This window comes from Colobus angolensis, unplaced genomic scaffold (genome assembly GCF_000951035.1).
Source record: "Colobus angolensis palliatus isolate OR3802 unplaced genomic scaffold, Cang.pa_1.0 Scaffold324, whole genome shotgun sequence".
Classification (NCBI taxonomy): Eukaryota; Metazoa; Chordata; class Mammalia; order Primates; family Cercopithecidae; genus Colobus; species Colobus angolensis.
Genome location: NW_012116533.1, coordinates 1,054,649 through 1,077,589, shown reverse-complemented (window position 1 = coordinate 1,077,589; position 22,941 = coordinate 1,054,649). Strand labels below are relative to the sequence as shown.

Genomic DNA, 22,941 nt, shown 5'->3' with positions numbered 1-22,941 from the left:
CTTTCTTTCTTCTTTCTTTCTTTCTTTCTTTCTTTCTTTCTTTCTTTCTTTCTTTCTTTCTTTCTTTCTTTCTTCTTTCTTTCTTTCTTTCCTCTTTCTCTCTTTCTCTCTTTCTTTCTTCTTTCTCTCTCTTTCTTTCTTTCCTCTCTCTCTCTCGCTCCCCCTTCCCTCCAAGATTCTGGGTTTAGGCCTATGATCAATTTTGAATTACTTTTTGTGTACAGACTGAGACAGTGATTAAGGTTCAGATTTTGCATATAGATACCCAGGGTTCCAGTAACAATTGTTTTTAAAAAGCTTTCCATTGAATTAATGTTGTAACTTGGAGAAAAATTAACTGACTATATATGTGTGCATATATTTTTGGAGTCTCTGTTCTGTTTCCTTCACTCATTAGTGTAACCATAATGCCAATATCACACTCCCTTGGTTATCATAACTATAGAGTACCTCCTAAAGTCAAGTGGTATAAGCCTCTAACTTTTTTTTTCAAGATTGTTTTGGACATTGTAAATTCTTTAAATTTAAAATAAATTTTGAAATCAGCCTGTCTATTACTTCCACAAGGCTTTCTGTAATTTTTGATGGGGATTGCAATGAATTTATAGAGACGTTTAGGCAAAATGGACGTCTTAACAATACTAAGTCTTTCAGTCCATTAATGGGGTATATGTCACCATTTATTTAAGTTTTCTTTACTTTTTTCTTATCAAAGTTTTGATACTATTATGCAAGTTGAGTAGAAATGGTAACAGCAGACATCTTTGCCTTGTTCCTGGCCTTAGAGGAAAAGGAATCAATGTTTTATTTTTAGGTTTGATGTTACCTGAAAGTTTTTTCACATTTCTGCATTTCTATGATTCTTTTAATCATAAAGAGGTTTTATATTTATATTGCTACCTATTGCAATTATTCTATGGTTTTGCTCTTTTATTCTGTTAACGTGGTGAATTACATCATTTTTAAAAGAAATATTAAGCACATCTTAATATTCCCAGGATGAATTCCACTTGGTCACGATAGATTATCTTTTTAATATATTGCTAGACGATATTTGCTAATCTTTTAAAAGAATTTTTGCATCTATGTTTTTAAGAAGAATTAGTCTATACTTTTAATGTTTGTCAGCGCTATGTTTGGCTGCATAAAACAAGTTTGGACGTCTTTGTCTTTTTCTGAGAGTTTGTGTAAGACTGGTATTATTTATTATTAAATTTTTAAATAAATTTCATCAATAAAATCATTTGGTCCTTGGATTTTCTTTGTGGGGATGTTTTTGAAAACAAATTCAATTTCTTTGCTAAATATAGGGCTCTTAGGATTATTATTTCATATTGTGCCAAGTTTAATAAGTTGTGTTTTTCAAGAAATGTCAAATTCGTTATTGACTTTATTAGCATAAAGTTGTTTATAAATTCCTTTATAACCTTACTGATATCTGTATGATCTGTAGTGATACCATATCTTTCATTCTAGATATTAATAATTTTTTCTTTTTCTTTTTTGCTTGATCAGTCTTCTTAGAGATTTATTAAATTTATTACTTTTGTTTTAAAAAACAATGTTTCAATTTTGTTAATTTTCTCTACATTTTGATTGTTTTCTATTTTTATGATCTCTGCCCTTATGTTATTTCTTTCTGCTTATTTTTGGTTTATTCATTCTTATTTTTTGAACATTCTTTCTTTTTAATTTAAATGACATATTTACATTTAAGCTCTGCTGTAGCTGCATCCCACAAAATTTATATGTTATATTTTCATTGACCTTTCAGCTTGAAATAATTATAATTTCATTATTCTTTTTTGGCACATGTATTATTTTGAAATATATGCTTAATTACCAGATATTTGTGGCCCTTCTGGATACCATAATTAATAGATTTCTCATTTAATTCTGTTGTGGTCAAAGAATATTATCTGCAAATTTAATCTTGAAATGTATCAAAAACATTGGCCATAGCCAAGCATGTGGTCTATGTTGGTGAACATTCCACATACTTTGAAATTAATGCATATTGTACAGTTGTTTGGTGTAGAGTCCTATCAATATCAATTAGGTCAAGATGGTTGATAGTGTGATTCAGATCTTCTATATCCTTACTGCATTTTTGTTAATATGTTTTATCAATTACCATAAAATTTTCCTATTTTCTAATTCTGTGAGTGTTTTCTTCAGGTGCATTGAAGTTCTGTTATTAAGTACATCTAGTAAATGTTTAACAACAGGCTTTCTGAAAAAGATCCCTAATTTGGAGCATTTCCTGATTTCTGTGCTGTAAGTATCTCCATTGTAACTAATTTGGGACTACCCATGTGATGTCATTGAACACAGAGATGGTAAGAAATTCTTCTTATGATCCAGCACATCTTTGCACATATACATTTTATTATTGTGTCTTGATTATTTTATCATTATGAAATGTCCCTCTTTATGTCTGATAATACTTATTTTCTTGATTTCTATTTTCTCCAATAATAACATAGCCAATTTAGCTTTCTGATTAGTTTTTGCATGATTTACTTTTTCTGTACTTTTTCTTTCAATGCATTTGTGTCTTTGGATTACTGTTCATCTTATTTAGGGAGCAGGCATTTGGTCCTTTCTTTTTATCTCCCCATTCTGCAATCTGTCTTCTAATTGAAATGTTTAAGCTACTTACATTTAAGGCACTTATTGACATAGTTGGATTTCTCATCATCTATTTTGCTATATGTTCTCTATTTGACTCATCTATGTCTCTGTTTGTTCCTTTGTTTCCCTTTTCTTGCTTTCCTTTGGGCTAAAAGTGTTTTTCATATATTCCATTTTGTTTCCTATATTGGCATTTTAGCGATACATTTTTGCACTTTTTAATGACTGTTCTAGGAATTGCTTAAATGCATCTTGAATTTATCACAAACTACTCAGAATTAATATTCCACTTCTTTACCTAAAACATAGGAAATTTGTAACAGCAGTGTCCCATTTACTAGCCTACTATTCTTTTCTCTATTGTTATCATATATATGCCTACATGTATTGTGAACCATATAATATAGTGTTAAAATTTATTTTAAGCATTCATATGCATTTCATACAAATTAAGAGAATGAAATGAAAATATATTCTGTTATATTTATCAACATATTTACTATTTCTGATAACTTTAATTATTTCCTAATAGAGCCAAGTTACCATTTAGCATCTTTTCTCTTCAACCTGAAGATCCTCCCCTTAGGCATTACTTGTATTGCAGGCCTGCTGATGACAAATTTTCTGTTTTCGTCTATTTGATAATGTCTTAAATTTTGAATGATACTTTTGCTTGGTACAGAATTATGAGTTGATAGCTGCATTTATTTTCTTTTGGCATATTAAATATTTCGTTTCATTGGTTTTTTTCTTTTTTTTGTATTTCTTTGTTTCTGATGAGAAGTCAGCCATTATTCATTCTTTGTATGTAGTGTGTACTGTTTTTCTCTGACTACCTTCAAAAGTTTATTATCCTAGTTCAGGGTTTTGACTGTTAAATGTCTAGATATTGCTTTCTTTGTATTTAATCTCTTTGGTGGGTCATTGAACTTCTTAGATTTTAAGCTCATCTTTGGATTGTAGGAGTTTGAATATGATGTATGTAGGGCATTTTCTTTGTGTTTATTCTGTTTGGAGTTCAATGAGCTCCTTAGAATTTTAAGTTGATGTCTTTTACTAAATTCACAAAGGTTTTGACCACTATTTCCATAAAAATTGTTTTGCCCCATTTTCTTTATATCCTTCTAGAACTCAAGTTACTTATGTGTTAGTCTGTTTGATATTGTCCCACTTATCCTTTTTCCCTCTGTTTTTCAGATTAGGTATTTTTTTATTGATCTCTCCTCAAGTTCATTACTCTTATGTCATTTCCTAAGCCCACCTATCAAATTTTTTTACTTCAGTTATTCTATTTTCCAGCTATATAATTTTCAATTGGTTCATATTTATAGTTTCTTTTTCTCTGCCATGTTCTATACCCATATATTCATTTTGCCTATGTTGTCCTTTAAATCTTCAAATACATTTATAAAATCTGTGTTAAAGGCCTTTTCTGCTAATCACAACATTTGTGTCATTTTGAGATTAATTTCTATTGACCTTTTTTTAGCCTGAGTATGGGTCACATTTTTTCTATTTCTTGTACATCTAAGGCTTTTTGGTTCATTACTGAATATTATGAATAATACATTTTAGAAACTCTGGATTCTGTGGTGTAGCTCTGAAGAACTATTTTTTTGTTCTTGGAGGTAAGCCCAAATTTTACTCATTTTAGTTGTCTTTCAAATATAGTTCTACCTCCATTTCTGCTTTCAGTCACTCTCCACTGTCTCAAGTTTTTAGAATATTTGATTCATATTTTATAGGTTTCTTTGTCTACTGAGTATTTAAAGACATTGTTCAATTGTCTTCTGACTTTGTTCTGCATTCCCAAATATCTAATGTTTTTTATTTTATGCTAGATAGTTTATGTAAATAAACTGTAGAAGCTCCAGGTCATATGTTCTACCAGCAAGGATTTTTCTCTTTTCATTTGTTAGGTGGATTGGGTAAGGGACTAATCACATTAATCGAATCAAAGATTGAGCTGGATTGAAGCTGTGTTGCAGTTGTAGTTAGACTCAGTCCACCACGAATTCTCCTGTTTCTCAGGCATATCTTTCCAAGAGTCTACAAGTCTGTCTCCTCCACTCAGACTGTACTTCATAACCTTTTTCCTTTACTCTCAATCCATGCTGCTTCCAAATTTGGCAAATTTCTTGAAGACACCAACCGAATGTTTGTCGCAGGCCCTATTTCTTCAGTGAGACTTTGTCTCCTAAATATCGGAAAAATACAGAAGATCTCAAACAATTTTATAGAAGCTTTCTAGTCTCCTCTATAGCCCCCAGACTCAGAAAATATGCTGTGGGGAGAAAACTAGCTCACATTTACGTCTCCTGAAATTTATTAATTGTGATACCAGTCTTCCACAATTGCCAAAAGCATTACCAGTTTTTGCATTTTCCCAGCAAATTCTTTCTGTTAAGCTAAGCCCAATCTTTGGCTTGTGCTGGAAATCAGCAAATGTCCTCAGGGAAGAAAATGGCTGACAACAGCCTGGTTATCTTAGAAGGGCTCTTGCATCTTTGAATTTTAGATTATTTTTTTGCACCTGCATATCCCCAGTGGTTTTTTTTAAAATATATTTTTTCAGTTTTTCTAGTTGTTAAAAGCTGTAGCATCAGGAATGGTGGTCTGCCATAACCTACTACACCCTACTTGGTATTCAATGTCCCTATAATCATTTTTAATATAAATAAATAGCAACTTAAAATGACCTATTATATTCTGTATAATCTGGCTCTTCCCTGTCTCTTCAGTCTTATATCACCATCATATTTCCTTCAACCACTCTGCTTAAGGCACACTGGCATTTACTTAGTCTTTGGATTATGATATGCTCCCAGCGCAAAGCCTTTACCTGTACTATTACAATCCCTCAAATACGTTTCCTTCCCTGTTTTGCATGGTTTAATCCACTCATCTTTTAACTCCCAGATCAATTCTCACTTCCCATGAACCCTGTGCCAACTTCTCTGATTGGTCAAAGCCCCAATTATACATACTCACATTATGTAACTCTCCTCCATGGGACTTGTAAGAGTCACAAATTTTGTATCGTTGTGTAATCATCTGGTTAAAACAAGAGGTCAGAAACCATGTAACATTTTGTTCATCATTTGTCCCCAGTCTTTCTCTCAGGACCTGGCAAATAATAGGTACTAAAAAACTTTGTTAAATGAATAAAATATTGCTAGTGGGAAATATAGGATCAGAAGTCTTTCACTAGTACCTGGTTAATGTGTTCTATATGACAATTGACCTCTGGGTGTTAGATAGTGGGTAGGTTGATCCAGGGATAGGAGGTCTTGAACAATAGCTCTTTACAACAAAATAAAAATAAAAATAAATGCAGGAAACAGACATGAATCACCAATTAACTCATAGAGGTAGAAAATTTTCTTGTTGAGGCCAGGCACACTGTCTGGTGCCTGTAATCCCAGCACTTTGGGAGGCCGAGGTGGGCGGCTCACCTGAGGTCAGGAGTTTGAGACCAGCCTGGCCAACATGGTGAAACCCTGTCTCTACTAAAAATACAAAAATTAGCTGAGCATGGTGGCACGCACCAGTAATCCCAGCTATTTGGGAGGCTGACGCACGAGAATCACTTGAACTGGGAGGTGGTTGTGGCAGTGAGCTGAGATCACGCCACTGCACTCCAGCCTAGGCGACAGAGTGAGACTCTGTCTAAAAAAAAAAAAAAAAAACCAAAGGAAAAAAAAAAAAAAAAAAAAGAGAACATTTTCTTGTCAAAATAGTCACCAATTGCTGATATAGTTGCGGATGAGCACCTGTGTGGAGAAGGACATTTTCATAAAGGTATACATACCCACCTCTAGGATGAAATTTCAGCTGCTGTGGAAGAGGGACACGGAGAGATTAATTCTGGTGTTATGACATCCTAGGAACTTTTTTCAAGTGGGTGAAGGAGTCTTTCAGATAACTTAGGTCAGTATTTGACTTAGGAACAGATGTCTCTGGTGGCTGTATGCTTAAAGGTGTCATGTCACACTTTGGGAGTCCAAGGCAAGTGGATCACTTGAGGTCAGGAGTTCGAGACCAGCCTGGCCAACATAGCAAAACCCCGTCTCTACCAAAAATATGAAAAATGAGCTGGGTGTGGTGGCATGCACCTGTAATCTCAGCTACTCAGGAGGCTGAGGCAGGACAATCGCCTGAACCCAGGAGGCAGAGGTTGCAGTGAGCCGAGATCGTGCCACTGCACTCCAACTAGGCGACAGAATGAGACTCTGTCTCAAAAAACAAAAGAAAAAAAAAAAGAAAAAAAAAAGATGTCATGTCAAATATGAAGCTAACAAAATCCTTGAGAGACCGGACACATTCAACTCTTAAACATTTGATGGTAGCCAGCCAGATAGGTATTATGGAAGAGGTAAAGTACATGTCTACCTGGTAAATGTTCATCTTGCTAAAGCTGATGTTGCAAACTTTCTCTGCGTCCTGAGGTTGTCCACAATCTTGGTAGGACATGACTGCATGTAGGCATCTACCTGCTCCTTATACAGGATCTTCTCTATTGGTTACAGCTGAGGATGGGTGCATATAAAGATCTATCAAAGATCTAGATAGAATTTTTCCCATGCTAGTACCATTAGTGTAATGCTAGATGCTTTAACAAATAGTCCTTCAAATATGTAATGTCTCAAACACAGCAGAAGTTTAATTTTCACCCAAATAACAGCACAAGGTGGGTATTCTTGTACTGTTGGCAGGTGACTCTCTTCCAATATCATGACTCAGGGACCCAGGCTATAACCATCTCACGGCTCTGCTATGTCTTAGGGCCGTATCATCATCTGCATTCATCCATAGAAGTGGGAAAATAATATGGAAGAGGGTATAAAAGCCTTAGCCTAGAAATGGCACATATCACTTCCTCTCCCATTTAATTGCCTAGAGGAAGTGGCATATATCGGTTCCTCTTCTATTCCATCGCTTGGAATTCAGTCATATGGCTACACTTAGCTCCAAGAAAGACTGGAAAATATGGATTAGCTCTCTGCCCAAGAAGAAGAGAAAATAGATTTGTGTTGAACAGCTAGTAGTATTGAATATGACAACTTTTTACTTTTTCTTCCAACAGAGTTCCAGAGCCCAGTAGTTTTGGCTGCTTGCTTCATAAGAAAATAGAACTTTAATAGCAGTGCCTATTTTGCTGTTTGTGGGCTGAGTTTCTGTCCACCTTAACTAGTTTAGGTTGCAGTGGATGAAGAGAATTGTCATGGGTGCCAGGCTCTTGTGCTTAGAAGGCAACCTTGGTGGTCAATAGCTAACATTCCCACCAGGGATAATTTAACATTTGCTTGTATCATATTCTAAGAAGCAAGCTCATATTCTAAGTCCTATAGTGTAATTCATCTCAATAAATGGGCCACCATCAGTTCAATGTTCAAAATAGAATAATTCTTGATTTCATTATTTCCTCCCCTCCCCACACAAGTCACGTGATTTATAGCTCCAAAATACATCTCAGATCTGCCTTTTGCTGTTCATTTACACTGTTACCATTCTAAGCCTATCTCTCTATCTATTTAGATAGATATAGATATACATATCTGTGTAAACATACTTGTAAGTTTCTATAATTAATAAATTTTAATGGTGAAATTCACCAGACACTTTTCTTCATCTTACCTGACCTCTCTGGTATTTATCACACTTTCCTGAAATTCTTTCTGGCAGTCATTTTTCTCACTTTCCTGAAACTAATCCTGTGGTTTTAACGATATTGTTTTAAATAGGCTTTTCCCTACTTCCTGGCCTTTCTTCTAAGTCTTATTGCAGGCTGTTCTTCCTTTTCCCACCCTTCAAATGTTGATGTTTCCTTTTTCTCTTTTTCTTTATACTTTCCTTGGGTTATCTCATCTGTTCCCACTGTTTTTACCTAAAATGTAATTGCTTACAATTCCCACATGTATTTATACTGGTCAGAACTCATTCCTGAGCTTCAAACTCTGAATATACAACTGTCTTTGAAATAGTTCCACCTTGATGTTCTGTAGGTACCTCATTCTCAAAATGTCCCCAACTGAATTTATCAGCCTTTCCACCAAATGTTCTTTTCCATCTGTCTTAGCTGAGATTACCCAAAATCTGAGCCTGAGATGGAAATTCTTGTTCAAATTTTTTATGGAGAAAATGCTTTCAAGTAAAGAGTGAGGGAAGTAGGATAGGACAGGGTAAAAGTTAAGCAAGCATTTGATTTCAGCTGGAAACTAGCAATAGTATGATCTTATGGGGAAGTGCTGGAGTACAAGTTATATCATGAATCTTACCTTGAGGCTAGGAAGCTGGACTTTTGTACTGTCCTCAGTGAGTAAATTATTGCCTGAGGCCTGTGGGTGGGACATAACCTCTCAGGTAAGGTGGCTCACCATTAATTTGTGCTCTAGGACAGTTTTTTTTTTTTTTTTAAATGGAGCAACTATGAGTTATCAGTCAACATTCACAGCAGTTGGGGGATGCATGGTTAAAGGCTTATGTGTAGGGCACGAACATATCCACTATTACCTCATCCCTGAGTTCCCTATATTAATATGTAGCACCACTGTCTACCCAGGTATCCAAGTAAAAATCTGGGAGTGATCATGGAGTCTTTATTCCCCTCTCTCATCCCTCATTTAAATAGTAATAATAATAAATGATAATTATTGAGTGCCCACAGTATAAATTTCAAATTCCATAGCATGGTTCATAAAGTCCCATGGGATGTGGCTCCTGTCTATTTGTCCAGTCTAGTATTTAATATTCTCTTCCTTATACTCCATTCTGACCACCTAAACCTGTTGTGGATTTCTCAACATAATGTGCTATCACTCTCCACCCCTCTTATCATGCCATCGTCACCTGGTCAACTCTTACTTGTCCTTTGAGAGAGTCCACATATTACCTCCTTAGGGAAGTCTTCTCTGACTACCCTAGGGTGAATTAGATACTTAACATTTGAGCTCTCACAGCATCCCATGCCCCCATTTATCAGAACACATTTCACAATGAAATACAATTGTTGGATTACTTGCCTATCACCCTTCATTGAATGTAAGCTTTTTCAGGACAGTGACGTTACCTTGTTTGTCTCTTTTTCTCTAGCATGCATTCCAGTGTCTTGGATGTTGTGAGCATGCACTAAATGCTTCTCACATTAGTGAAATAAAATGAATGAATGCAAAGAGAAAGTGTGGCCAAAATTCTAAATGTTTCTTCTGAAAAAGATTGTATAAGCTCTGGCCTGATGTTTATATAGGGAAACTATTTTAATAGGTGCTAGGTAGATGAGTATTCATAGAAAGACAATCTATTCTACATTTTACTGTATCATCTCTCTTTAGTCCTCTTGAGCCACGGAGCTCCATTCTAGAAAGTCCCAAAGGAATCAGGGAGAAATCTGCAGCTTCAGTTTCACTTATAATTATGCTAAAAGAGATCCCTTTCTGAAATTTTCCCCTTTGGCCATTGAATTTGTTTTCTATTGCTGCTGTAACAAATTAGTGCAAACTTAGTGGCTTAAAACATCACTGATTTATTATCCTACAGTTCTGTAGATCAGCAGTCAATGCCGACTCAGCTGGGTGTTTTGCTTGGCATCTCAAAACTCCGAAGTCAAGGTGTCAGTTGTTCTGTGCTCTTATCTGGAGACCTGTGGCAGGGGTCAGGGCTGGGGTGAGGAGGAACCACTTCTAGGTTCCTTCAGGTTGCCTGCAGAATTCAGTTCAGTGGGGTCACAGGATCGATATATTAGTCCATTATCATGCTGCTAATAAAGACATACCTGCGACTGGGTAATTTATAAAGGAAAGAAGTTTAATGAACTCACACTTCCACATGGCTAGAGAGGGCTCACAATCATAGCGGAGGGTGAAGGGGAAGCAAGACACATTTTACATGGTGGCAGGCAAGAGGACGTGTGCAGGGGAACTCCCCTTTATAAAACCATCAGATCTTGTGAAACTTATTCACTATCATGAGAACAGCATGGGAAAGACCTGTCCCCATGATTCAATTACCTCCCAGTGGGTCCCTCTCACAGTATGTGGGAATTATGGGAACTACAGTTCAAGATGAGATTTGGGTGGGGACACAGCAAAACCATATTAATTGAGGTCCCCACTTTCTTGCTGGGTGTCAGCTGAGGGTGGTTACCAGCTTCTAGAGGCTGCCCACGTTCTTTGGCTTATAGCCTCCTTCCCCCCCATCTTCAAAGCCAACAATGGCCTGTTGAGTCCTCATATTTTGAATCTCTCTGACTTATCTTCTGCACTCTTCTTTTGAAGCTTTTACGGGCTCATGTGATTAGATTAGTCTCACCCTGATAATCTCCTTTTGGTTATATAACAAAACACAATCGCAGGAGTAACACTAGGGGTTGGAGATCATGGGAGTCAAAATTCTGTCAACCACACAACCAATCATAAGAAGGGTCAAGAGAAAGTTATGTGCCCTCAACTCTGGTCCCCAGTTGAGACAGGACAGCTGTGACTCTCATTTCTCTCTCTCATTTCCAGATGAAGGACTTGCGTCATGAGAATATTAACCCTTTATTGGGTTTCTTCTATGATTCGGGGATGTTTGCCATTGTGACAGAATTCTGTTCCCGAGGGAGCCTAGAAGACATACTGACAAACCAAGATGTGAAGCTCGACTGGATGTTTAAATCATCACTCCTGCTGGATCTCATAAAGGTTAATGGGAAGACTGAGGAAATCTTGGATTTTCTCTGTAGATTAGAACTTTAATGTTTTGGGATATTTTATCTTCCTTAGATTGTTGTGATCATTTCACTCCTTACTTTCTGTATTAGTCCATATTCATGTTGCTGATAAAGACATACCTGAGACTGGGAAGAAAAAGATGTTTAATTGGACTTACAGTTCCACATGGCTGGGGAGGCCTCAGAATCATAGCAGGAGGTGAAAGGCACTTCTTATATGGTGGTGGCAAGAGAAAATGAGGAAGAAGCAAAAGTGGAAACCCCTGCCAAACCCATCAGATTTCATGAGACTTATTCGCTATCATGAGAATAGCACAGAAAAGACCAGCCCTCACGATTCAATTACCTCCCCGTGGGTCTCTCTCACAACATGTGGGAATTCTGGGAGATACAATTCGAGTTGAGATTTGGGTGGGGACACAGCCAAACCACATCACTCCACCCCTGACCACTCCCAAATCTCATGTCCTCACATTCCAGAACCAATCATGCCTTCCCAACAGTCCCCCAAAGTCTTAACTCATTTCAGCATTAACCCAAAAGTCCACAGTCCAAAGTCTCATCTGAGACAAGGCAAATCCCTTCTGCCTATGAGCCTGCAAAATCAAAAGCAAGCTAGTTACTTCCTAGATACAATGGGGGTACAGGTATTAGGTAAATACAGCTGTTCTAAACGGGAAAAATTGGCCAATACCAAGGGGTTACAGGGCCCATGCAAGTCCGAAATCCAGTGGGGCAGTCAAATTTTAAAGCTCCAAAATGATCTCCTTTGACTTCAGGTCTCAGATCCAGGTCATGCTGATGCAAGAGGTGGGTTTCCATGGTCTTGGGCAGCTCTACCCCTGTGGCTTTGCAGGGTACAGCCTCCCTCCTGGCTGCTTTCATGGGCTAGCATTGAGTGTCTGTAGCTTTTCCAGGTGTACAGTGCAAGCTGTCAGTGGATCTACCATTCTGGGGTCTGGAAGATGGTGGCCCTCTTCTCACAGCTCCACTAGGCAGTGCTCCAGTAGGAACTCTTTGTGGGGGCTCTGACCCCACATTTCCCTTCCACAGTGCCCTAGCAGAGGTTCTCCATAAGGGTCCTGCTCCTGCAGCAAACTTTTGCCTGGGCATCCAGGCATTCCCATACATCTTCTGAAATCTAGGCGGAAGTTCCCAAACCTCAGTTCCTGACTTCTGTGCACCTGCAGGCTCCACACCACATGGAAGTTGCCAAGGCTTGGGGCTTCTGCCCTCTGAAGCCACAGCCCAAGCTTTATGTTGGCCCCTTTCAGCCATGGCTGGAGCAGCTGGGACACAGGGAACCAAGTCCCTAGGCTGCACACAGCATGGGGACCCTGGGCCCAGCCCACGAAACCACTTTTTCCTCCTGGGCCTAAAGGCCTGTGATGGGAGGGGCTGCCATGAAGGTCTCTGATGTGGCCTGGAGACATGTTCCCCATGGTCTTGTGGATTAACATTAGGTTCCTTGCTACTCGTGCAGATTTCTGCAGCCAGCTTGAATTTCTCCTCAAAAAATAGGTTTTGCTTTTCTACTGCAGTGTCAGGCTGCAAATTTTCTAAACTTTTATGCTGTGTTTCCCTTTTAAAACAGAATGCTTTTAACAGCACCCAAGTCACCTTTTGAATGCTTTGCTGCTTAGAAATTTCTTCTGCCAGATACCCTAAATCATCTCTCTCAAGTTCAAAGTTCCACAAATCTCTAGGGCAGGGGCAAAATGCCACCAGTGTCTTTGCTAAAACATAAAAAGAATCAACTTTGTTCCAGTTCCCAACAAATTACTCACCTCCATCTGAGACTACCTCAGCCTGGACCTTATTGTTCATCTCACTATCAGCATTTTTGTCAAAGCCATTCAACAGGTCTCTAGAAGGGTCCAAACTTTCCCAAATTTTCCTGTCTTCTTCTGAGCCCTCCAAACTGTTCCAACCTCTGGCTGTTACCTAGTTCCAAAGTCGCTTCCACATTTTCGAGTATCTTTTCAGCAATGCCCCACTCCCAGTACCAACTTACTATATTAGTCCATTTTCATGCTACTGATAAAGACATACCCAAGATTGGTAATAAAAAGAGTTTTAATTGGACTTACAGTTGCACATGGCTGTGGAGGCCTCAGGTTCTTGATGGGAGGCAAAAGGCACTTCTTACATGGCAGCAGGAAGAGAAAATGAGGAAGAAGCAAAAGTGGAAACCTTTGATAAACTCATCAGATCTCATAAGACTTATTCACTATCATGAGAATAGCATGGAAAAGACCAGCCCCCACGATTCAATTACATTCCCCTGGATCCCTCCCACAACACATGGGAATTCTGGAAGGTACAATTCAAGTTGAGATATGGGTGGGGACCCAGTGAAACCATATCACTTTCCTTCCCAAGTTTTGCCCCCACCACCCTTCTCACAGTTCTTTTGTCCATATCTGTTATATGATATGGATACAGAAAAGGTTTGCCTGTCCTCTCCCCAATTTGAGGTCCAGATTTTTCTTTACTTCCTGTTGTCATTGAGCACTCTTCTGCCTTAAGCCGTCCTTTCTTTCATCCAATTTCTCTGCTTTGTGGATGTGAGAAAGTGCTCATTCCCAGATTATTTGGTGCTACTTAGCTCTACCTCCTAGTTTTCACCCTTCTAAATGGTGGCTCAGTCTAAAACTAGGTGACAGGTCTTTACATACCATGGCTTTGTATGTGGAACTCAGTGCCACTGGAAAACCAAAAGACCAGTGGATCTATCAGGGATCACCTTTATTCTCTGAGCCAAAGACTCCTGACAGCCAAGGTAGGGTTCATAGATGAGTCCCATGGAGGAGTTTTTGGGGATCCCATGAATGCCACAGAATGATATGCAAATTGTGTATACGTGCATTTTTTACAGGGCTGATCTGCATAATCAATGACTTTTTGGGCTTTTTGCATATTGATCATAGTCTTGACCTTTTTCTGCTAGCCTAATCCTTTTTCAGGGGCCTTGAAAGGGAAAGACATTCTCTCATGCCAATTCCCTTTAAGATAGGTGTGATTAGCCTCCTTTTACAGAGACTCAGGGAGGCTAAATGAGGTACACATTGTTATAGAGTGTCTGGCACATATAGTAGGTACTCAATAAATGTTTCTCAGCCAACTATTAGGTGGTGGAGCTAATAATAAAATCCAAATCTCCTGATTCTTATTCTAGTACTTTTTCTGCTCACACTGTAAGCTAAGCCCAGTGAGTTAAGGGAGGAGCCTCTAAATGACAATCCTCTCAAGGCCATGATAAATGAAAAGCAACCGTTAGACAACATGGGGGGAATCTTGCCCACTGTAGACTCTACTCAGAAGTACTGAAGAGTGCAGACTATCCAAGAGCACAGGGTGAAAAGAATTCCAAGTACAAAGGGGTGTCACACTGCAAAAGAGCCAGATACTTAAAAGGACTTTTAGCAAACAAAGTTCTGAAATGACTGGACTAGAATATAAATGTATGTATATGCAGAATGAATAAATCCATCTGAATGAGAGTCCTGATCACATGTGAACACCTTATGAAGGTTGCCAAGCAGGTGCAGAGATCAGTACTAGACAGCTTTCTTCTTTCTGGTTGCCTATTTTTAACTACAAAAGTAATATATTAAGTGTAAAACTCAAATGATATATATTGGAAAAATGCTCACATTTACTCAACCCTCTTTCTTCATACTCCCCCTCAAAGTTAACTACTGCTAACAATTTGGCAACCACCTTGTAATTAATTTCATGTGTATTTATATGCATTATAGCATTATAGATGACTTTTTTGTTTGTTAAATATACATGCTCTCACATAGTTCTGCAATTACTATATTTCACTTACTTTATGGCTTAGAGTTGTTTCTATGTCAGTTACATACAGGTCTATCTTATTCTTTTTAAGTGCTGCAGAATATTCCCTAGTGTGAATGTGAATGTATCACACTCTAGCCAGTCCCTTATTGATATTTAGTGCATTTCTAATTATATACTATTATAAAAGCAAAGCTACAACAAGCAGTCTCATCTTTGTCTCTTTGTGTATACATGGAAGCATTTCTCTGGAGGAGAGGTAGAACCCCTGGATCATAGGGTACACATCGTTTAAATTTTGATAGCTATTGCCAAACTGCCCATGTACAAGTTTGTCTCAGTTTCCATTCTTGCCAATAATGGGTGAGAGTGGGTTAGAACTTCTGGGGGAAATTCTCCAAATTCCTGGCAATTATATGTATATGGATCTTTTCTGTATCTGAAATGTTAATAAATCTCCTAGTAACATGTAATTCTCTGCACACACAAGATAACATTCTTCACCAAAACATAAAATTTTAGAGCTACAAGGGATCTGAAAACTGACTCATGTTGTCAAAGGTTTACTTTGCCTGCATAGAAGAGAAGAAAGCTGAGTTCTGGATCATAATAGCTCATGCCATTAACAATCTCAGAAATTGGTGTTAAGAGCACAATATAGTTAAATGAGTTGCTAAATAAATCCTGTTGTGTCATCTACAGGGCATGAAGTACTTACACCACAGAGAGTTTGTTCATGGGAGGCTAAAGTCTCGAAACTGTGTGGTAGATGGGCGTTTTGTACTAAAAGTGACAGATTATGGCTTTAACGACATCTTAGAAATGCTGAGACTCTCTGAAGGGGAATCTTGTGTGGAAGGTAAGCGATGAATTGTACCCTTCTGATGCACACGAGGTAACTCCAAAGTTCAAATGAAAATATGCACTGAATTAAAGCCTCAGGCTGATTTCAACTCTCCACTTTTGTTGAAAATCCAGACTCATTTCCAAGCCAAGGGACTTGAATGAAGTAGGCCCGCTGTAACTTCGGCCCAGCCTAGCTTTCTGAACAAAGCCAGTGTAATAATGTTCGGTTCCTGCTGTGGCAGGATTAGGCTGTATTGTTTGGAGACCCCAGCAGTCCCTGGAAAAACTTGCTGAGCACTAGGCACACAGTAGGTGCTCAATAAATACTTGTCAAGTTGAATGGAGGGTAATTTGGAAGCTGGACCCCCACAAAGTACATTTTAGAACGGGATGTCGCTAGAGCATACCAGCACTGTCTCTGTCAGAGAGGAAGAATTGAGGAGTGATCTCTCAGCAAATAAATGCTCTGTGGGTTATGTGGGAAGGCTTCAGGCAGAACTGTGGCCTTCTAGCAAATAAGTAGCCATGCCTGTCTCAAAGTCAAATAAAAATATAGAGACAAATCTTTAAATGAAACATTTTATTTGGGAAAACAGTATTTCAATTTGTGGCATGCACATAGACCAGGGTGGTCCTTGGTATGTCCAAAGAACACAGAAAAGTTGGGGGTTCTATTGGAAAGAGAAATGTTATATATGTTTTTAAAAGAAAACTCATTGGCGCTACCAAAGTTTTGGGGAGCAGGAAAGCTCCGATTGGTAAGTGATGGCCGTAGGTAAAACTAGTCTTAGAGTCATGGCAGTTTGTTTCATCAGCTACTAGGTAGAACTGATGTTAAGATTATAGAAGGTCATTTCGACATCTGGCTTGCAAGATTATCCCTGGGCAGGCACTTGTACCCCAAGTGCTTTTCTTTTTCTCCTGTGGTCTCTGGACTCCAATTTAATTGGATGTAATAAGATAACTCCAGTTCATATCATCAATTTTCACACCAACAATGTCCATTTTGTGTTTTTGTCTTCTGTCTAGTGCACCAATGGTAGCACTAAACAATGCCTGTAGGAGTCATAACAGATCAAAGAAATAGGAGAAATCTGAGATGGGGGGTGGGTGGGTGAGAACCGGGGAGGAATGAGCAGATAGATGAGAGAGAGAAAGAGGAAAAAAGAAAGAGAACAAACATGATGAAATACATATAGGAAATGTGGGCATTAAATGTTTTGACCAATATTGCAAGCATAAAGAAGAGAGATAGTGACACAAAAAGACAGAAAAGCAAACAGCCCAAAGAAGACAGACAGAGAGAGAGAGAGAGAGAGAGAGAGAGAGATGCAAAACTACATCATATATCCATATTCTTAAAATTATCTTTGGCATAAGTTTTTAAACTGCTGACTTTACTACATAAAAGAAAAGAAGAATGAAAGACACAGAGAGAGGGAGACACACATGCATAGACAGAGAATCCAGTCATTGGTGGTATCATCTTTGCTCTTTATAATACTTGTGGGTTATTAAATTTAGGGAGTCGTCTAGTCCAATTCCCTCCTTTTACAGATGAGACGATTGAAACTCATGATTTCCTCCAAACCTACAGTGACTTAGCAGCAGTTCTAGGACTTCAAATTCAGATTTTCTGAAGTCTGACCCCTATCCTGTAGACATGGCAAGTACTTAGCATTCTGTCAAAATCAATTCTCTATAAAACACAATACCTTGGGAGGCTGAGGCGGGCAGATCATGAGGTCAGGAGTTTGAGATCAGCCTGGCCAGCATGGTGAAACCCCATCGCTACTAAAAATACAAAAATTAGCCAGGCATGGTGGCATGCGTCTGTTATCCCAGCTACTTGGGAGGCTAAGGAAGGAGAATCGCTTGAGCCCGGGAGGTGGAGGTTGCAGTGAACCAAGACTGTGCCACTGCACTCCAGCCTGGGTGACAGAATGAGACTCTGTCTCAAAAACAAACAACCAACCAACAATGCCTAGCTTCTCAGAGTTCCGTTTAATTTCCAGATTGGCAGCTTTGAAACTTCAGAAAATCTGGTCTTAAGGTGGGTAAAGGATAGCTGCAGGACTCTTTTTTCTGGTTTTGTGCTTTTGAGGGGACTATGTCTGTCTGTCTCTGTCTCTGTCTCTCCCTCTTATCATTTTACTCCATTCTCCAAATTGCAGTGGCAGTACGGATGGTCAGTCCATTCTTCACACATGGCAGCCAGAAGGAGCTTTCTAAACCACAAATCTGATCATGTTACAGCTGTGCCTAAATCTATTGAATGGCTTCCCATTGCTCTAAGGATAAAGTTCAAATTCCTTTGCATGGCTAACGAGCTGAGCCCTGCATGGCCTGGAACTTGCTGACCTCCCATGCTAACCACTCCCCCTCTGTCTTTATGCTCTGGCCATGCTGAACTCCTTCTAGTTGTTTATTTACACCGGGCTGTCCCTTACTACCAAATCTCCACACAAGCTGTGTCCTCTGCCTGGGACACTCTTCTCTTCCCACTCTTTCATATACTCTTCTGGGTCTGGCTAAATTCTACTCCTTCTTCAGCATTCAACTTAAGTACCACTGCATCAAGAGGCTTTCCATGACCTCTATGCTGGGCTAGGTTGCCCTCTTTATGATCCTTCAGGGCCCTGAACTTTATTGTGAGACCATAGTCCATTAGCATTACTCATTCAATTATCCTTCTCTCCCCCCACCCAAACTACAAGCTCTGTGGGGGCAGGAAACAGGTTTGCCTCTCTCAGTGCCTTTCATAGTTCCTGACAGAATATTTGTTGAATCAACAAAAGAACAAAATAAAATGAAATAAAGGAACTTGTCTCCCTACCTTAGATGATGAAGCTAAAAGAATCTTATAATTGAAAGGCCATTGGATGTCATCTGACTCAACTTCCATTTTATAGATAGGGAAGCCAAGGTTCAGAAAGGTAAGCTACTTAGTGGCCAAGCTAAGATTTTGAACTCAGGTCTCTAGACTTCCAGTTCTGTGTTCTTTTATACTATACCGCAGTAGCTCTCCAAAGTCAATTCTATCACCCTAGCAAAGGTCAGAGTTAATACTGGCTCCAGCAGATAAAAAACAAGCCAAAGTAATTTCTCTAGTTTTCCCGAGAGTTCAACTCTAATGGTAGTTAGTGGCTCTTACTTGGTTCTGGAGTGGAGATGAGGAAATAGGGGTGGGTTGTAAGTGTATTCATTACTGTCCACTCTCAATTATGTAAGTATAGTGCAGAAAAGCCTCATTATAGCCATTAACAACATACATGTAAGTGCTCTTTGGAAATACTATTTGGTAATGATTGTATTTAATCACCCAGCTTTTACCAGAGAGTTTTGCCCTCTTTTTCCATCTTGTGCTTTTAAATGTGCAGGGAGAAAGGATGTCAAAAAGAAACAGCCACATGCCATTTTTCTTGCTCTCAAATATTCACCCTTGCACTCCTCTCCAAAACCATGGTGCCTAAAATCCCATGACTATAAATGTATTGCTTTGACATTCAGTCATTAAAGTATCATTCATTGTTTTCCGTTTGATTTGTAAATATAAATCTTCCTAGGCAGGGAGACATAGGGGCAAAATCACTATAGTGAGTGTGTTAGAGACTTTCATGGGTGTAGGTGAGTAGTGGATGGTGGGTGGAAGCTCAGAAGGGCCTGGTTGGGGGACAAAGGCTGGGGACGCTTGAAGAGCAAAGAGAGAAGATGGGTGCATGATTGGTGGTGAAGCTGGAATTTCTTATTTCACCATTTTGATCAGGATTGGCTGAAAATAAGAATTTCCATGGTGGATTTCTCTTTCCCGGGTTTTGCTAACAAACCAAAAATAATATCTCACGTTTTACCCTTCTTCCTATTTCATAGTACTTTGTTTCTTGGACTCTCTTCCCAATACCCAAAATTTAACAAGATGAAAAGTTAGCCATTACTTTCCCCCGATACCCTCAATCTTAGCAGATATTTGTCTCCAGCCTCACTATCTAGATGTCACCTTGTTGTTTCCTCCAACTCCCTCTCATTCTCAAGGCACGGGGAGCCTATCCTTAGCCCTGTCACTGCTTTCTCCATCGTAGCCTTCCAATGTTTCTGATTCCCTGTGTTGCTGCTGCTACCCCCACCCCCATTTAGGGCCCTCTCACCTCACTACCTGCTCTTACTGCAATGACTTCCTAGCTGGTCTCCCTGATTCCAGCCTCTCTCCTTCAATCCAGCTTGTGCATGTTGCCAGATTAATCTTCCCCAATAGAGCTTTCATCAAATCCCTCTCCAGCTCCAGCACCCCTACTGCCTTTTGTATTCACTCCAAATGCCTTCATTTGGCTCTCAGGCCCTCTCACCTTCTGCTGCCATTCTTCCAGCCACCCGCCCTCCCCCACTTCATCAACCCCACTTCTCATTTCTCATTATTCCTTAACAGAGCGCTTCTCTTCAGCCAAGCTAATCTGCTTACCACCACCCCGCCCCCCCGCCGCAATTTGCTCCTTTCTGCCTCTTGTTCTTTTGCACATGCTGTTCTTTCTCCCTGAAAAGCACTTACCTTCTCAGCTCCGGAAAGTTGCATCCTTGACCTTCCTAACAAGCACATTTAAAATTTAACTTTTCCAGGAAGTCTTCCTGGATTAATTTGCTCAGCTCAGTTTTTTTTTTCTTATTAGTTTGAACCTGATGAAATTGCCGATATCTAACTGTTTTTGATTCACAGAAATGGTAACTTTATATAATTCAATCTAAAACACTCTTCTTCCAGCTTTTGAGTACTGTATTTCTATTGTTAAATTATATTTCTTTATATATTGCTTACAGTGCCCCCCCCAGAAAAATTTCTGACATTCTCACTGCCATAAACTCTGAACGCAGAAATAGTCTTTTGTCCCTGATGGGGCCTGAAATGAAGCAGAGCACACGATGGGTGTTTGACTTTGACCTTTACTGGATTCATTTCCCTTTACTATAGAGTGGCCCTCATCATTCCCTCTCTTTTATTGCAGTTAGGGGTGCATATGTCTGTGTTTCCTACTGATCTGTGAACTCCTCAAGTTTGATTCATCTCTGGCACCACCTCTGCACCTAGCACAGTGTGTGGTACATAGTAGACCGTCAATAAATATTTGCAGAACTGAGTTGAAGGAATTGTTGCACCTTTTTGCACTGCAAGGAACAGGAAGGTTGGTGTTCCTCTAATCCTTTTAGAGGAGACCTAGAGAAAGTAACTTGTGAATCTCTTAGCCCCAGCACAATCAAATTACCAGACACATATAGATCTCAGCAAACAGCAAATCCATGGCAACCAGTGTGGTAGCACACTTGCCTTTCCCTGGAAACCTGCCAACTGCTACTTGCAGACTCAAGAAAGCAAGCACCAGAGAATTTCTATACTTTTAGCTTCTGCGTCCTTTCCCACATTGCTGCTGTGTCTGCCTGCGTGGTTCTGGGGTGGAGAGAGTAGTATGTTTTCTCTGTTCATAATTCCTTAGAAGAATAGATTCAGACCTGGGGGGATGGGGGGCACTAGCATGGCAGTCTGTCTAATAAAAATATAAGGCAGTCAATAAAACAGTACCCTCTGAGCCCTTGAGGGCATTGCAGATGTTGTCAGTTAATCCTCCCTGCATTCATTACACAATGCTTTCTTTTTAGAGCTGCTGTGGACTGCCCCTGAACTGTTGAGAGCCCCAAAAGGCGGCAGGTTAGGTTCTTTTGCAGGAGACGTCTACAGCTTTGCCATCATCATGCAAGAAGTGATGGTCCGGGGTACCCCATTCTGCATGATGGATCTGCCTGCTCAAGGTAAGCGGGAGGTGAGAAAAGGGCCCCAGGGGTCCACCATGGCCGAGATCATCAGACCAACTCAGGCTGTCATGATTTTCCAGAAGAGTGTTAGTGCTAACAGCCTGATAGTCTGCAAGCAGCTCAAGTTATGTACAGGTGGGACTTATAGCCAGACAGCTTTAGGCATCTGGAAGAAATTCCCCCACCCAAGAAGCTGGTCTTTTTTCAGACTGTGACATAAGCCAAGGGCCTACAGGACTGATGCCAACTCTTTTTTTTTTTTTTTAATTTCACAGTCCCCTCTACTCCTGTGAGACACTCCCTGCTAAGTATTTTAGTATCCCTCATGATGCTTCTGGATGTCAAGGCCTTACCACTGTTTCCCTGTGACATGCCCCAGGCTTCCATCCTAACCTCTCACCAAGACACTTGGCTATTAGGCAATATCCATCAATAATGACAAAATCAGTAGAGAAAACTTTGAGGGGAAACAGGATATCTGTGTATTCTCAAAGTATGAACCCACAAGATACTTACAAATTGCAAATGGAAAAAATAGAGTTTACAAGTAGAGGATCCTGTAGACACCACCTTAAGCAAGCAATCAAGATTACCAATAATAAGCTATTACCAGTAATACAGCACACCCATGTCATATACCCATTGACATGATACACTAAGAAGGGCACAATGTCACCTTGGTGTTATTCTTGACAAAAAAAAATACACAACCTCAATCTAATAATGAGAAAACTTTAGACAAACCCTAGCTGACATTCTACAAAATAACTGGCTAGGACTAATCCAAAGTATCTAAGACAGGAAAGAATGGAAAGACAGGAAAAGAATGACGAACTATCACAGACCGAAAGAGACAAAGACAATAATTACATGCAATATGGGATCTTGAATTGGATTGAGGAACAGAAAAAGGACATTAAGGGAAAACTGATGAAATTCAAATAAGAACCTTAGTAATATTATTGTACAAATGTTAATTTCCTTTGTACTATGGTTCTGTAAGTTATTAACAATAGGGGAAGCTGAGTGAAGGTGTACAGGAAATTGTACTATTTTTAAAACTTTTCTGGAAGTTTAATTTTTTTCAGAATAAAATCTTTTAAAATGAAAAAGAAAGAAAAACTAAAACCACTTAGCTAGGCTGTGTCCCA

At 39.2% G+C, this 22,941-nt stretch overlaps 1 protein-coding gene across 1 annotated transcript in view; it reads left to right on the top strand.

Moving 5' to 3' along the window:
• Positions 1 to 22,941, top strand: part of GUCY2F (guanylate cyclase 2F, retinal) — a 111,019-nt gene that overhangs the window by 57,582 nt on the left and 30,496 nt on the right. The window contains exons 9-11 of the mRNA XM_011951666.1: positions 11,139 to 11,315; positions 15,851 to 16,007; positions 21,638 to 21,787. Coding sequence (XP_011807056.1) covers positions 11,139 to 11,315; positions 15,851 to 16,007; positions 21,638 to 21,787 — 484 coding nt within the window. The remainder of the gene's footprint in view (positions 1 to 11,138; positions 11,316 to 15,850; positions 16,008 to 21,637; positions 21,788 to 22,941) is intronic.